Source organism: Xenopus laevis, chromosome 9_10L (assembly GCF_017654675.1).
Source record: "Xenopus laevis strain J_2021 chromosome 9_10L, Xenopus_laevis_v10.1, whole genome shotgun sequence".
Taxonomy (NCBI): Eukaryota; Metazoa; Chordata; class Amphibia; order Anura; family Pipidae; genus Xenopus; species Xenopus laevis.
Genome location: NC_054387.1, coordinates 44,574,433 through 44,590,630, shown reverse-complemented (window position 1 = coordinate 44,590,630; position 16,198 = coordinate 44,574,433). Strand labels below are relative to the sequence as shown.

The window sequence follows — 16,198 nt, the reverse complement described above, 5'->3', positions numbered from 1 at the left end:
GCTTGAGCCGCACCTCCCAGGCCGGCACTGTGACACTATTATAAAGGTAAAAGATGGGGCAGGGAGGGGAACTATGATGTAGCAGAACCGCTGACCTGGGCCTGCCGCAGGCACGGGGTCTGCTGTATAGGTAGTTACACCCAGCTGTGTTTTAGGGGCTGCTGTCACCTGAGGCAGCAGCCCAGATGCCGTCCAGGGTGGGCCGCATCACTTTGCCTCAAGGCAGGAGTGGCCCTGGTTACTCCAGTGGTTGATATCATACTAGCAGCTCCGAAGTCTCACTATAAATGTACAGATAATATTGCATAGTATATTGTATTGCTTAGAGATCTCGTACCCAAATCATTAACCCTTCCATGTTCTGTTTAGCCACCGCTGATAACTGCAGTGAGGATCCCGAGTGTAAAGAAGCAAATTATCCTTGATGTGGACTTTAGGTAAGTAGTGTGCATGATCTTATTTACTCGCTTCACTCATCCAGTCCTACACCAATTACATAATCATTTTATAACTGGAGCTTGATCTACACAGAATAACCCAAGTCACTGATATAACTCGTGTCTTTTTCTTGCAGTGCTGAAGCACCTATTAAGGCTGAAGTGGCTCTACTCAAGCGTTTTTTAAAGGTTGGAGCCAGTCACATTGAGGTGAGCGTGAGGCATTATTTATCATCCCCGTGTATGTTCCCTTTTCTCCTCTACATAAAAATAAATATCCTTTCCTTTCTTTCAGTTACAGGGAACAGTGCGGGTGATACTGGCACCGCTGGTGAATGACATGCCACTTTTTGGAGCGGTGACCTGGTATCTGCCAGAACGACCGGTAAGTTAATAAAAACATCATTTAGAGACCATTGGGGCTGATAATGCTGTACAATTCTTATATAAGAATGGGCCGGTAACCAGGCACTTTGGCTGAGGGACAATCGGTCACTGCAGTCAATCAGACCCCACAATTAAAAGAAAAGGAAAGTTTGAGGGAATGTCTCTGTGTCCTTTTCTCATTTACTGAGCTGAGATTTATTTTTTGCAGGCTGTGAAAGTTAGATGGACTGGAATCCTGTCGCGAATTCCAGGAGTGAAGTAAGTGCTTCTATCCAGTTGTCTCGGAATTTGTGTTGTATTTTCCATGTTTCCCCTATAGAAAGGGCTTATTTTATTGATATATTATGTTCTGTTGCAGGAAATTACTGAACAAAGCGGCATACAAATTTGTGGACCTTTTCGTAGAGCCAGAAGTCACATCTATTAAAATGCAGACAGACGTTGATGTGGATGCTTTGAACTTCAAAGTGCCCAAGGTACTTTCCATATTCCTATTTTAATATCTATCCGTGATCCTGTGACATTGTGTCCCTTTTAGCCTGTCCCATGGTCCTTCTGCATCCCCAAAGATCTCCTGTAGGACTGTGTGACTGTTTATAATCATTAGTTGACAAAATCCCATCACCTACTAAATGTCATATACCTTAATGGTATAATTGGGTGAAACCCAAAACAAAAGTAGAGACTGGATTTGTGATCTGTGTGTCTGGTCATTAAGTAGCTGTTAGAACTTATGTATACAATTGTTTTTGTCTTTGCAGAATGTGATTCGTGTTCATGTACTGGAAGCTGAAGATATAAACTCATGTGGTTTAATAAGGAAGATTTTCCGACCCTACGTGGTTATAAGTGGTGCCGGCAAGAAGGCAAAGACGAAATTAGCCAAGAGTCGCCAGCAACCAACTTGGAACCAAGCATATGAGGTATCAATTCTCTATATAGATTTTCACACACAAATCTACAATCACCTTCTCTTCCCCCTTTCATCCCCTTATCTCTAAAACATTTATATTTTATTTACATGGGGGAATCTATCATCTGCATTTGTATGCTCTTGTACTGTTAAGTAACATGCGGGCTAATTATTGTGTGTGTCCAACCTCAACGAGTACACATAAATATGGCTCCTTTTAAAAAAAAACTAACTCGGTTCCATGTTTTTTCCCAGATGATATATACGGATCTTCCCTATCAGAAGATCAAATTCGACTTCTGTTATCGTGAAGTGGGAAAAACGAAAGTTTACGGCAGGTGAGTATATTTTTACAAATTTGCAACTTCAGTTCCCTACTTGTTATTCCCCTTATTGTATGAGGAAAAGCCTGGACTGGGAAGGCCCATAAAGCCTGGAGTTGGATAACCTGTACTGAATGAGGTACCCCTGTGTTGTAGCAACACTATATATATATATATAGATAGATAGATAGATAGATAGATAGATAGATAGATAGATAGATAGATAGATAGATATATAGATATATAGATATATATATATATAGATATAGATATATAGATAGATATATATATATATATATAATATCAAAACAGGGGGGTTGTGGGAGCACTCTAAAGGCTTTAAAGTATATATATATATATAAGTATAATAAATGCTATTGCATATGTACCCAAAACAGGGGATATTTTGTTACAAAATTATGATCATAAAATTGATAAGCCACCATACCACGTCAAGGTAAACCCCGAATGGCGGTCCCTAACTTGTTTTATATTTTATGTGCATTTTAGCATTACCTGTAATCAATGTCCGTTGAACGCTGTTTTTTCACTGAGGGCTAAATCCTCCCCAGCCAGCAATCCCAAAACAAATGCCCAATTTTAATATATATATATATATCTATCTATCTATCTATCTATATATATATATATATATATATATATATATATATATATATAGATATATATATATATAGATACATATATATATATATATAGATATAGATATATATATATATAGAAATATAGATAGATATAGATATATAGATAGATATATAGATATATATAGATATATATAAAACCAATTTCACTATCTGTGTTTTAATTGACCTTTTTTTGCTATGCAGCTGCCAAAACAGTGTACAAGAGATCATTGATAAGAAATTCATTGATAAGGTAAGAGTCTTGTGCCCAGGAGTTAATAATGACATTTTTCCCTGTGAGATGGGTTAGAGTTTTGTACTGAGTTCTGCTTCTCTTTCCCCGTACAGTGGCTGCCATTGCAGAATGCGGAATCAGGGAAACTCCACGTCAGACTGGAAAGCATCAGTGCAGTGCTAGATGCTAACATGCTTCAACAGGTATTAACCACGATCCTCTTCTCTGGCTGCCTGGGCAATACTCTGTCCCTTTTTTTGATAGTAACATTTGTTTTTTTTTCCAGATCATAAGGGCCAATGAGATCTCACGGCCTGTGCAGATAAAGGAGTTTTCATCCGCCATCCTTTTTGTTGATGTTAGAAAAGGCAAGGATCTCCAGGTAAGGCACCTCCCCATCTTTGTACTATCTTTATTATTAAATGTCGTATCCATAAGGGACACCACCGGCAACAATCCCTCATACATTACTATTTGTTCTTTTCCAACAGCTGAACAATAGTGAGGAGAAACCAACCACCAGAGTAGAGATGATGATCCGGGATGCCAAGAGGAAGACAAAGGTACTGACTCAGTTACATTATTCTCTGCCATTTTTGAACTACAATTCCCAGTTTTTGCTTATACTTATATTTACTTATCTTTCCAGTTCCGCAAAGACACCAGGTTCCCGGACTGGAGACAAAAATTCAGTTTTACTTTAAGAGACCCAAGAAAGGAGACTTTACAGATATTGGTAAGTAGAATATTCCTGGTTTTCCTTGTGCTGTCAATTAGCTTGTGCCTTTGTGTTCTGTTTGCTGTGGGTTTTTCAGTTTATCAGGACACCAACACATTATATATTTTGCAGGTAAAAGACAAGGTAAAAGGGATGATGGGAAGAATGTCAGTTCCCTTGTCCAACCTCATCTCGAAGGGTCTAACCATGGATGGCTGGATTACACTGCATCCGACCGAGCCTTATGGTGCCGTGTTGATGAAGATAGAGCTAAGGGTAAGTGAGCGGCATTCCTTAAAGTGGGTTTTCACCTTAAAATTAACTTTTAGTGTGATAGTTTGTGGTTTTTGAATAATTTAGCTTTTTGTTCAGCTGTAGAATAAGGCAAATAATTAAAGCTAAATGATCAATTGAAAAGTTGCTAAGAGCTGGCTATTATATAGCATACTAAAGGTAGACACGCATCAGTTTTAAACCTCTATTAAGCACATTTATTAAGGGAACAATAATGCAGAATCTCGTAGTATTGTTAGCCAGCTTTATATGCTGCTCAACACAATATTTTATTTTGTCTTCTGTAGATTCTAGTGCCTCCGAGCTTTGGAGAAGAAAGTAATAGGTCCTAACAGCTGAGCATGTACCAGAGATTCCCTACTCAACTATCAACTTTGAAGGAAGATGATCTACAAAGAGAAGAGGAGCAGAGCATTGTGGGATGGAGGGAGAGGATTGCTTCTCTATCGAGTGGGAGAGAACAAAATAATAAATAAAAGATCTTTTGCCCTATTTGCTGCCTGGACTAACTTTGGTTCTATATGACCTGGCAGCAGCCCAAGCTTAACTTCCTAAACAGTAATCGAGGGATATGGATATAAGGAAATGAGATTATATATATATATATATATATATATATATATATATATATATATATATATATATTTGCGATTTTAACAACCCATTTGACTCTGAGCTCCAAGAAAATACAAGGGGCTCTGACTTTTACTCATTGCCCTCCACAGTCACCAGACATCGACCCCCTTAGGGTACTTACATATGGGTGTTGGATCACAGACTTTTCCATGGGAACTGTACCTGGGGGAGTGTATTCGTGAACAGTTGAGTAACAGCAAAATGGAAGAGAGTTGAACAAGACCATAATTATTGCAGGTGGGGAGCTTACCCCTTACCGTGTATCACACGGGTGGTGAAAAATAAAAGGGGTAAGCTCCCCATCTGCAATAATTATGGTGTCTTGCGACTCTCTTCCATTTTGCTGTTACTCATATGATTGACGTGTGCTGACCGTCTAGGGAGCTCTGCACCACCAAGCAGGAATACCATAGGAAAGGAGAGGAGGAGCAGAAATTCAACTTTTGGACTGTCACTATGAATTACGTGAATGGTTGAAACATTCCACTGGGATTGCAAAGAGCTGCAACTGTCAGTGCAAAGTGCAATACGTGTGGTACTTTGCACCTTTTCTTATATATATATATATGCTAGACCCAGCCCTGTGCTTATACAATGAAATAATGTATAGAAACCAGTGGAACCAGAGACAGGTGTAAAGCTGGCCACAGACGCAAAGATCCGATCGTACTAATCATCGTACGATCGGACTTTCCCATCTCCCGACCTGCCACTAACCATTCAGATCAAAGTCTTACCATTCCAACCAAATAAAGTAGTTAAAGAATAGATCAGCCGATGTAGTTCTTCCCCTGACAGCAATCGTACGATTGACAAAGCTAGTGACAGTCTCCCACTGAAAATCATACGATCGGCAATACACGCAGAGATATTATCGGCAGCCGACAGAAATTTTCTAACCTGTCCAATCGACCAATCTCCGCCGGACGGAAAAATGTCGGGACTCTCCACACACGTTCCGAAAATCCTTGATTCGTACGTTTAGATCTTTGCCTCTATGGCCATCTTAAGCAGACATAAACACAGCAACTATTAACCACCACTGACCAGCAGGGGCCAATGTTACAACTACTCTTGCTGGAAGTACCTTTATTGTCCCTTTTGAATAACACAGAGCCAATGGTTTGCTATTTTTTCATTTTGTAATAATTATAATAACACTAGCCATGGGTGGTTCGTTCCATAGGAACCATAACTAGTAATGTGTCTGTGAGGGCAGTTTGTATCAGGTTTCCCACACTGGGTCGTACATAGAGACTTTAACCCGTAGATATATAACCATGCAGGTTATTTCTTGTAATTCTTTTTATAAACGCAACTGTAATGTTATTACAATATGATCCTGGAAGTCAAGCATAACAGAAACAGTTTAAATGGCTCTCTGGACTTTAAATGTCATAAAAAACTACAAGACCCAAAATGCAACGCGTGGACTATTCGCTTCCCGGAATAATGTGTTCATCCGCTGGGTCCTTTGACTGCACACAATGATTAAATCGCCTTACTTAGCCCCTGTATTAATTATTGGGGTTCTCCGTGTACAGAGGGTCCCAGTTTAGACACCCTCAGTGCGGAAAGAGAGTAGGTTTAGAAGCCGAGGTGGAGACGGCGGAAGTATATCCCTGTGAGGCGGTCAGATTTTCGCGCCTTTTTGCTGTAGCGGGGGGCGGGGATAGGAGAAGCAGGCAAAGGAGAGAGCGGAGGTTATTACTTGGTTATACCGGGGAAATGCAGCGAGATGAGACGGATACCGAGGCCTCTAACTCATCGGACGGGGGCCCGGGTGAGGCGGTGCAGGAGCAGCTGGACACTCTGTGCCAGGAACTCAACTTGGATGAGGAGACTGCTGCCGAAACTATCCGGGACTTTACCCGGACATGGAGCACCTACAGTCTGGAGGTAACATGGTCTGACTGATTTCCTTTCTTCTGGGGATATGGATATATATATATATATATATATATATATATATATATATATATATATATATATATATATATATATATATATATATATATATATATATATATCCCCACCCCAGTGGAGTTTACACTCCTTAATGTCTCTATCACATTCACTATGCTGGATTTAATCTGAAGCCAATGTAGCTGCCTGTATGAGTTTGGAGAGTGGGAGGAGACACTTACAGACAAGGGAGGAGGAACATGTAAACGCCCCACAAACATTGGGGCACCAGGACTGCTAAGGTGCTGGGGGGGCAGACTGCAATGCCAGAGGGCAGCCAGTGAGACCACCAGAAAGCAGTTTTACCAATTGGACCTCGGACCCCCAGCAAAAGTTAGTTGAGTGTGTGTGTATTAGGGATATATATATATATATATATATATATATATATATATATATATATATATATATATATATATATATATATATATATATATATATAGTGAATAAAGTACCCCCTCTTGTAAATTATAAGGATGTTATAAGTTAACTCTGAGGTAACTTCTAAACTTCTAATATCCTCATATTTTGCAACAGGTGGTACTTTATTTATAATACACAAGATTTAGTGGGTCATGTCACTTTGAAAAAGGCAAAACTTTAGTCCATAACCCTATAATAAATCATTTAATATTTTTAAGACCTGTGAGTGCTGATCTTCCCTTTTGTTTAGTATGCTGCATTTGCTGATCGCGCACCCAGGCATCTAAACAGTTTTTTTTTTTTGAATCTATCTTATCTATATCCTGAATCAGACGCTTGCACTCCGAACTGGTCTTCCATAAGCGTGGGTGCAGGGTCAAAGTATTTATGTATAGTTCAAGAGGACCCGCACTCCTTGGTTAGTGAACCAAAAATATCTTTATTTTTCAAACTTGTGCATCCAACGTTTCGACCCACATGGACCTTGTGTGTGTGTGTATGTATGTGTGTGTATATATATATATATATATATATATATATATATATACATACACATATATACACATATATACACATATATACACATATATACACATATATACACATATATACACATATATACACATATATACACATATATACACATATATACACATATATACACATATATACACATATATACACATATATACATATATATATATATATATATATATATATATATATATATATACACATACACACACAGTAGTAATGGATCAGCACACTCATTTTAGAAGTGAATAACAATGCTGTGTTACCAATAAAAACACTTTATTCACTTCTAAAATGAGTGTGCTGATCCATTACTACTGCATATTATGAACATTGATCGTGCACCTCTGCTCTACTGGAGATCGAGTGCAGACACCCAAAACATTATATATATATATATATAAGTCCAAACTCTGGTGCACGCATCAACGTTTCGGCTATTCACTTAAGCCGTCATCGGGAAGTGAGAAAACACACAAACAAACACTGCCATTTAAAGATCCCCATTGGTGCCAAAAACTACTGTATGACGTCACAGGTGGGTGTGTATGATGACTCAGAAAACATATGCAGTGTCAAAACCCACAATGTTGTATTATTACATGTGTACATAATGAAACCGTGATATAGCATATATATATACACATACACACACATATAATACACAAAAGCCATGAATATCCTGTAAATTATATCCTTATAAACGGTGAGTTCTGATGTCATCAGTTATAAACGGTGAGTTTTGATGTCATTTCTGTCACATGACTCATTGAAATTTGTGTATTATAATAAATAAAGTACCCCCAGTTGTAAAATTTGAGGATATTAGAAGTTACCTCGGAGTTTCATGTTTGGTTCGGGCCCTCCTGTGTGTCTAGTAGTTGCCTTCACACTGGGCTTGTGGCTGGTACCAGTCTAGAATAGGCTGGAGATCCAGTTTAAACAGTACCTGTGCTGGAAGGAGCTCCCTAGTTGAACACCCAGCAAAGAATTGCTCATTTATCTTTATATTTGCTTTTATTTGTTGAGTTGCAGAACTATGAGTAACATCTGATGTATTGATCATTTACAGTAAAACACCCAAATCCTTTATGCTGAGTTTGTGCTGTAGCTTTAAATTGCAGTGTCGCTATGCATACTTAGTAGTGTCCCTAGTGCCTGGGCTGTAGGCATGTACTGACATGACAACTGATCTTGCCGGCACGTGGGAGGCAGCAGAAACAGGCCTTATTTGCTATTTTAAAGGTCAGCCACTTTGTCTGGGGCTATATTATAAACAGCAGCTCTTAGTGTGGTGGCACATGTGGCTACATGGGGAGATTAGTTGCTAGCGACAAATTACCTCTTCTTCGGGTGACATCTCCCGCAATGCCTTCCCACAGGCTAGAATGTAAATTGCCGGTGGGACTGCACTCTGATCTCTTCGGCTTTCTGAAGTCGCCCCAAAATTTCCTTGTTAGGCAACTTAGGAAAAAATGAAGCGATCAGAGTGCCATCCCGTCGGCGATTCACATTCTAGCTGGCGGGAAGGCATTGCGGGGAGATGAGTCGCCCGAAGAAAAGGGGATTTGTCGCTGGGCGACTAATCTCCCCAAGTAGCAACATGTGCCACCACCTTAAAAGGGGTTGTTTACCTACCAAACAATGAACCATTCTTTTCAAATTGTGCTCCAGAAATAGACTTTTTTCAATTGATTCCGTTTTATGTTTTTTTCCCGTTTTTCCAAAATCTAAGTTTAATGTTTAATGTTCCTTCCTCTGGTGTTTGTATCAGCTCAGTATTTCAGACGCAAATTCTAAACTGTTACAATTTGCTACATTTAGTTGATCCATTTCTTAGCAGCATCTCTGGAAAAACAGCAACTATTGTATCAATTCTAACAGCTGCCTTCTGCTCAGCAGGGACAAATATAAGAAATGTATCAACTAAATGTATTAATTTAGAACAGTTTAGAAAGTTGGCAATGTCCTCCCAGAGCAGCTTTAGAAAGATGAAAAATTAGACTTACACTTCAATATTAGAAAAAACGGGCACACATAGAAAATAGAAAGTAATTGGGAAAAGTTTTTTCTGGTTAATCTGAAACCAACTGAACTGAAAAAAGTGTTGGAAGTTGAACAACCCCTTTAAGTTTACTCCTTGCCCATTACTTTCCAGCGCACCCTCTGAGCTGGATCCCTAACCACCATTTTGCACATGTTGCACTTGCCGCATGCAGAATACCAGCACCCAGGAGACTTTCTTTTAAAGTGCCAACTTTGCTTATTGTTTGATTTGTCTCTAGGTGGTGCCAACAGTGGGCTATATATGTGTGGCAGCAGCACAGAGGCATTGTAGCGTATAGGAATGGATTCCTGACTCTGTACTTGCAGCACCCTGTATCCCCTGTACATCTAACGGACAAAGGGTTGTTCACTTTTCAAACACACTTTCAGTTCACTTGTCATACAGTACACAAGAAACCTTCAATATTAGAATAACAGTCAAAAATATAAAGCCCCTGAAATTTCTGGTATGCTATCTACCAACTGAACTCTCATTGCACACACTCCTGGCATACATCTAGGGTTTAAACTCGCCACTTCTGAGAGGATAATATGAGGCTCTAGATTCTAATATTTAGTTTCCTGGTAGGTTGTCATTTATGAGTCGGAAAAAACATTTTGAGTCTGGCATTTCTGGCCTACTGCTGTTGGTCTGCAGTCTTGTGTATTTATGGTCTAGCACGGTGATTCCCAACCAGTGGCTCACGATCAACATGTTGCTCCCCAACGCCTTGGATGTTGCTCTCTGTGGCCTCAAAGCAAATGCTTATTTTTGAATTCCAGGCTGAGAGGCAAGTTTTGGTTGCGTAAAAAACATGTATACTGCCAAAAAGAGCCTCCTGTATGCTTCCAGTTCACATAGGGGCTACCAAATACTAGGGATGTACTGAATCCAGAATTTGGTTTGGGATTCGGCCATTTTCAGCAGGATTTGGATTCGGCCGAATCGAATCCTAATTTGCATATGCAAATTAGGGGCAGGGAGGGAAATTGTGTGACTTTTGTAACAAAACAACGAAGTAATAAATGTTTTCACCTTCTCACCCATAATTTTCGAATGAAAATTAGGATTTGGTTTGGTATTCGGCCAAATCTCTTGTGAAGGATTCGGGAGTTCGGCCGAATCCAAAATAGTGGATTCGGTGCACCCCTACCAAATACCCAATCAAAACCCTTATGCGGCACCCCCAAGTAAATTTTTCATGCTTGTGTTGCCCCTCCCCAACTTTTTTTTTTTTACCTTTGAACGTGGTTAAAAAAAATGCTTGGGTCCCATGGTCTAGCACAGGGGTCCCCAACCTTTTGAATACATGAGCAACATTCAGCAGAAAAAGGAGTTGGGGAGCAACACAAGCATGACAAATGTTCTTGGGGTTCCAAATAAGTGTAGTGGTTGGCCATTTGGCAGCCTCTATGTGGATTGTTAACCTACATTGAGGCTCTGTTTGTAAGTGCACCTGGTTTTTATACAACCAAAAGTTGCCTCCAAGCCTGGAATTCAAAAATAAGCTCCTGCTTTGAGGCCACTGGGAGCAACATCCAAGGGGTTGGAGAGCAACAAGTTGCTCACGAGCTACTGGTTGGGGATCACTGGTCTAGCATCATGCTGTTAAAGCTGTTTTTGTTGCACATGAAGCTACTTAAAAGTTTCTGATTGAATACGTTTGCTCACAGCATTTTTTCTTTTTTGCTTCAATGTATTTATAGAAAACCATATAAAACTTTTTTTCTGTCCTCTTTTAGGGAGAAGTGAAGCATTGGCTAGCATGTGCCTTGTATGCAGCATGTCGAAAAAGCATCATACCAACAGTTGGAAAAGGAATAATGGAGGGGAATGGCGTGTCGCTGACACGCATTCTGCGCTCTGCAAAACTAAGGTGCATATGTGGACTATTTACTGCAGTTGCCAGTTATTCATTCACGTATGCCATTTTGAATCCAATTTATAAGATTTATAACTGGGTTTTTTTCTAGATTGGAAAATACTTCTCTGTGTATGTGTACTCCCCTCATTTAGGCTCTATTCTCTTTGTTCTGCAGCTTGATTCAGTTCTTCAATAAAATGAAGAAGTGGATAGATATGTCCAACCTTCCGCAGGAGTTCCGAGAGCGAGTGGAGCGTTTGGAAAGGAACTTTGAAGTGGCCACGGTTATATTTAAGAAATTTGAACCAATCTTTAGGGAGATATTTCAAAATCCTCACGACGAGCAACCAAGATTACCAAGGAGCAGAAAGCAAAGGTGAGGTCTCCTGAAATGTTTTTTCTCTGGTGCTTTCTGTATAGTACACCACGGGGGCCATTTACTTAGCTCGAGTGAAGGAATAGAATAAAAAAAAACTTTGAATTTCGAATGTTTTTTTTGGCTACTTCGACCATCGAATTGGCTATTTCGACCTTCGACTACGACTTCGAATAGAACAATTCAAACTAAAAATCGTTCGAATATTCGATAGTCGAAGTACTGTCTCTTTAAAAAAAAACTTTGACCCCCTACTTCGCCACCTAAAATCTACCGAGGTGCAATGTTAGCCTATGGGGAAGGTCCCCATAGGCTTTCTAACAATTTTTTTGGTCGAAGAAAAATCGTTTGATCGATGGATTAAAATCCTTCGAACCGAACGATTCGAAGGATTTAATCATTCAATCAAACTATTTGCAGTAAATCCTTCGACTTCGATATTCGAAGTCGAAGTATTTACATTCGGCAGTCGAATATCGAGGGTTAATTAACAGTCAATATTCGACCATATGTAAATCTGGCTTCACATGTTTGTAATGGGGCATACCCCAGGTTTATTAAACCATCAAGGGAAGGGTTTAAGGGGGAATCCTCCACACAAAAAGTAATCTGCAGAGGGGTTCTTTAACTCTGTAACCTGGTTTTCTGTCATGTTGGTGGGGGACACACTGTGTTAAAGACCCTCCCACCAGGATGCGTGATACTGACACACAGAAGTGCAAGCCCCTCTAACGTTAATATCCTCTAGGCTCCACACCCCTGACACCTCCGATTTAATAGTTTCCTCTTATGGGATGTGTAGACAGGCCACTGGATGGGCCCACCTCAACACTTTATTGACAAGTGGCTTGCATTAGAAACCACTAGTCCATCCACCTTACGGCAATCACTGTGCAAGCCCATTCTGTAGGGTTCTTCTGCACTGGGAACCTCAGGGCAACTAATATGCCAAATATTTATCCTCTCTCTGCTTGTTTTTTTGCTTGTTAAGGTAGTTTCAACAGCATTTTTTGTATGCTTGAAGTTGTTTACATTGGCAGTATTTTGTTCTGCAGGAGGCTGCAGTGTAGTGTTAAAGATCTCTTCAGTTTCTGCTGGACATTATTTGTTTACTCCAAGGGTAAGTCTTGTCATATGTACTGATATGTTGTTTTGATGGTGATGCCTGTAGGTGATGTAGGTTCTTCAGTAGAATTTCTCTGACAGCGCAGGCGTTGCTCTGTGATACCGCTTTCAGCACTATGACAAGGGACACACAGACAAATTAGTGTCACTATACCTAGTAGGGGTAGAAAGAAAGACCTGGCATTTATCAACAAACATTTGATCAAAGAATATGGTCCCCTATTAACATGCTATATAAGTAATAATCGACAGTTAATCTAACCTTCCCAGCCGCACTTTGAAAGGCCTAACCCATACCTTCTCTTAAAGATCCTCACCCTTGGTTCATGCACTGACACCTGTACTTTATTACAGGAGGATCTGAAGGCCAGCGTAGTGTAGTGGTAAAAGACCAGGCAGAGGGTAAGTATGAAATCTCTTGTACCCTCTCCTGGTCCTGCTGTACTTTCTTCCCAAGCTGAAGTCTTGCAGAGGCAAAAAAATGGTTTTCCTTCATATAAGCGCTGGCCTATTTTAGTCTTATTGACATACAGCTGGAAATACAAAGTGGTTGTCAGAGTGAACTAAAAAACAGCTGGTAAAGTCGTTTCTCTTGGTGCTGTTTCTGCTCATAGCAGTTGAATAATGTGTTGTAGAACAAAATACCATCTGAAGAACTAAACTTGTAAATAAGTTTACAAAAAAATTAAGACCTTTTATTTAGTGTTGGGAAATGACTGACTACTACAAGTTAATCGTAAGATGAACCTTTCTTTTGAATATAGGGGATTTTATAGATCTTACATGTATTCACCTTCGAAGACACTGATCTTTCACTTAACTAAAAACTGGTCTGGTTTCTAGGTAATTTCTGCTTGATTGGAGATGATTTGGTTAATTCTTATCACTTACTTTTGTGCTGCTTGGATCTTATTTATGCACACGTGCTACAGTGCCCTAATAAAGAAGATCTGCTAAATCCTTCCTTTACAGGTATGTAATATGGGTCATTGCTGTATCATCAACCAAACCAAATGTACAATATTTTCTCTATTGCAGTCCTAACAACCTGTTTAATCCCATCATGTCAGTGGCTTACTCTGGAAAATGCTGCTTTTTTTTTTTTTTTTTTTTTTTTTTTTTAATGTGGAGGTAGAGCTAAGAATTGAGGTTCAAACTGCTGCCACTTATTACCCTCCTTTCCCCCTTGCTTCTACAGCAAAGCTTCCCGCCCTTGATTCCAGCTCAGAGGATACCCCGTGCATCATTGGAGCACTGTGTGAGCTATACGATGGAATATCTGTTGAAGCCAAGGGGATAAAAGAACATTACTTCAAACCATACATAGCGAAACTTCATGATAAAAAGGTAACTCGGAAATTTGTAAGACAATCAGATGTCCACCTTACCATATTTACACTATAAATAAAGGCAATGTGCTTAATTACCTGACTTGTTTTATATTTGAATTCACCATTTCTTTTCTTTAACTCCAGATTTTGAAAGGAGCCTGTCTTTTGGATGTCTCTTGTTTCACAGATAACAAGTGAGTAATTTATTTAGTAAATAGTTCCATGACCTTCTGGAAAGGTGCCATTGGCTGAATATGCCTAATCAGTTTGGGCAAAACTATTGTATTTAACCAGATTGCTTAGCAATTCAGCTACAGTTCTGAGTTAAGGCAGCCATATTGGACTGTAGTCACTGAAATTGTTTAGGACTTTTACCTAATTCAGTTTGTATTCATGTTGCATGACTAAGCTGGATTTCTACACAAATGGATAACTTGGCACACACCCTGTTCAATATAGCACTAGAAAAAAAGTGCAATGAGGGGGATACTCCTTTTCAGAAAATTGAACAGATGATTGGGGAATGGTAGCTATGCTCTCGATCTCGGTAAAGCACCCCTGCTCCAGGTGTGGGAACCTGGTCAATTATTAAGGAGGCTGAGAGAAAGCAATCAATGCAGAACTTGCTGCTAAGTGTTCTTTATTGCACACAACATGTTTCGGGCAAGGTGCCCTTTATCAAGTGTAAAGGTTTTTCAGTGATACAAGCTTTTAAGGGTATATACAGGAAGTGATATCACATACAATACGTGTCGATTAACCGTGTATGAGTGCAAATATATAATGTCGTTTCACAGTTCCCCGTAATTTAAATAATGAATATTGCAAAAAAAGTCCTCTTTCTCTTGCTTAGATTGGGGGACACAGGCACCATGGGGATGAAGATCCTGTTGCTTGGAGGATGGACACTAAACCGTTAACGAAGCTCCTGCACTGGGCTTCATCCCCTGCCTACTTCCTGTACCCTCAGTTTTACTTTAGTGTCCTCAGAAGGAGGACGGATACTTCTGACTGGGAGCAGTGGTACTGATCGATTCTTGTGCTATGTCAGCAGTGGGGGCCAGAGTTGTCTTTCCTGAGCCCCCCCCCCCCCAGCCAAATACATTGTGCCCTCTATGCCTTCCCGCTCTACGGAGGTCTGCAGGCAGATGCTCCCTCACCACCCCTGAGCCCTTGGTTTCCACTCCACGGAGGCTGCACCAGAGGCCCTAATCGGTGTATGCACCAATATCTGGGCAATAATGGCTGGCAGCAAAGGGGGTAAGTTCTTTGTCATTATCCCTTTCTCACCTCCTTATTCCTCTCCGTTAGTCTCCAGCTATCTGCCCCCCTCTACCTTCATGTGAGAGCTGAGTCCCTGGTGTACCTTAGTTACAAGTTTCCCTAGTGTACCTGCAGCAGAAATAAAGCTGACTATTTCCAGGCTAGGTCACTGCTGAGTTTTCCGCATGCGACCGCCATCTTTGACGTGGGTGACCTCGCGTTGGCCATTTTCTTTTTGGGACGCTTGCGTCCTATCTTCTTCGTGTCTCCGCTATCGCCTGTTATCACCTTGCATGTTCTTCATGCAAAACCAAATTTGACACTGCCTCTGCTGACCCAGAGTGTATATCTTGTAGGCCTGGCACTACCCCTGCACCTAGTTTGCCTAGTGCAACCCTACAACCCAGCTCAGCGATAGCTCCGGCTTCTCAATTGAGCTTGGATTCTGAATTGGTGCGAGCACTCTCCCTCTCCCTGGCAGGAATTCAGAACCTAGCCAGAATTCCAGAAACCTTAAACAAGGTTTTAGAGCACCTTTCCAATCAACCACAAAGGATGAGCGCACAGGCGACTGTTTCCAAGCGCCCTCACCCCCCATCATCAGAATCCCCAGACGAGGAAGATTCAGGAGAAGAGGGGCAAGTTTTGTCATGTGAAGAGTCAGATCAGGAGCAAGATACTCCCAG

At 40.4% G+C, this 16,198-nt stretch overlaps 2 protein-coding genes across 5 annotated transcripts in view; both read left to right on the top strand.

Moving 5' to 3' along the window:
- Positions 1-350: 350 nt before the first annotated feature.
- LOC108701077 (extended synaptotagmin-1) lies at positions 351-4,532 on the top strand. Its single transcript, XM_018235246.2, has 14 exons — positions 351-437; positions 575-647; positions 733-822; positions 1,033-1,082; positions 1,183-1,300; positions 1,586-1,747; positions 1,993-2,075; positions 2,906-2,954; positions 3,050-3,139; positions 3,223-3,318; positions 3,428-3,499; positions 3,586-3,672; positions 3,787-3,930; positions 4,236-4,532. Exons 3-14 carry the CDS (start codon positions 778-780, stop codon positions 4,278-4,280), a joined length of 1,041 nt encoding a protein of 346 aa, XP_018090735.2. The 5' UTR covers positions 351-437; positions 575-647; positions 733-777; the 3' UTR covers positions 4,281-4,532.
- A 1,572-nt stretch (positions 4,533-6,104) lies between these two features.
- The window catches only part of rbl1.L (retinoblastoma-like 1 L homeolog), a 33,499-nt gene continuing 23,405 nt past the window's right edge, over positions 6,105-16,198 (top strand). The window contains exons 1-8 of one of the 4 annotated variants that reach the window (XM_018234247.2): positions 6,105-6,483; positions 11,296-11,429; positions 11,593-11,793; positions 12,849-12,913; positions 13,273-13,320; positions 13,762-13,890; positions 14,117-14,265; positions 14,394-14,443. In XM_018234247.2, the coding sequence (XP_018089736.1) occupies positions 6,313-6,483; positions 11,296-11,429; positions 11,593-11,793; positions 12,849-12,913; positions 13,273-13,320; positions 13,762-13,890; positions 14,117-14,265; positions 14,394-14,443 (947 nt within the window). In that variant the 5' untranslated portion in view covers positions 6,105-6,312. 4 annotated transcript variants of the gene reach the window in all.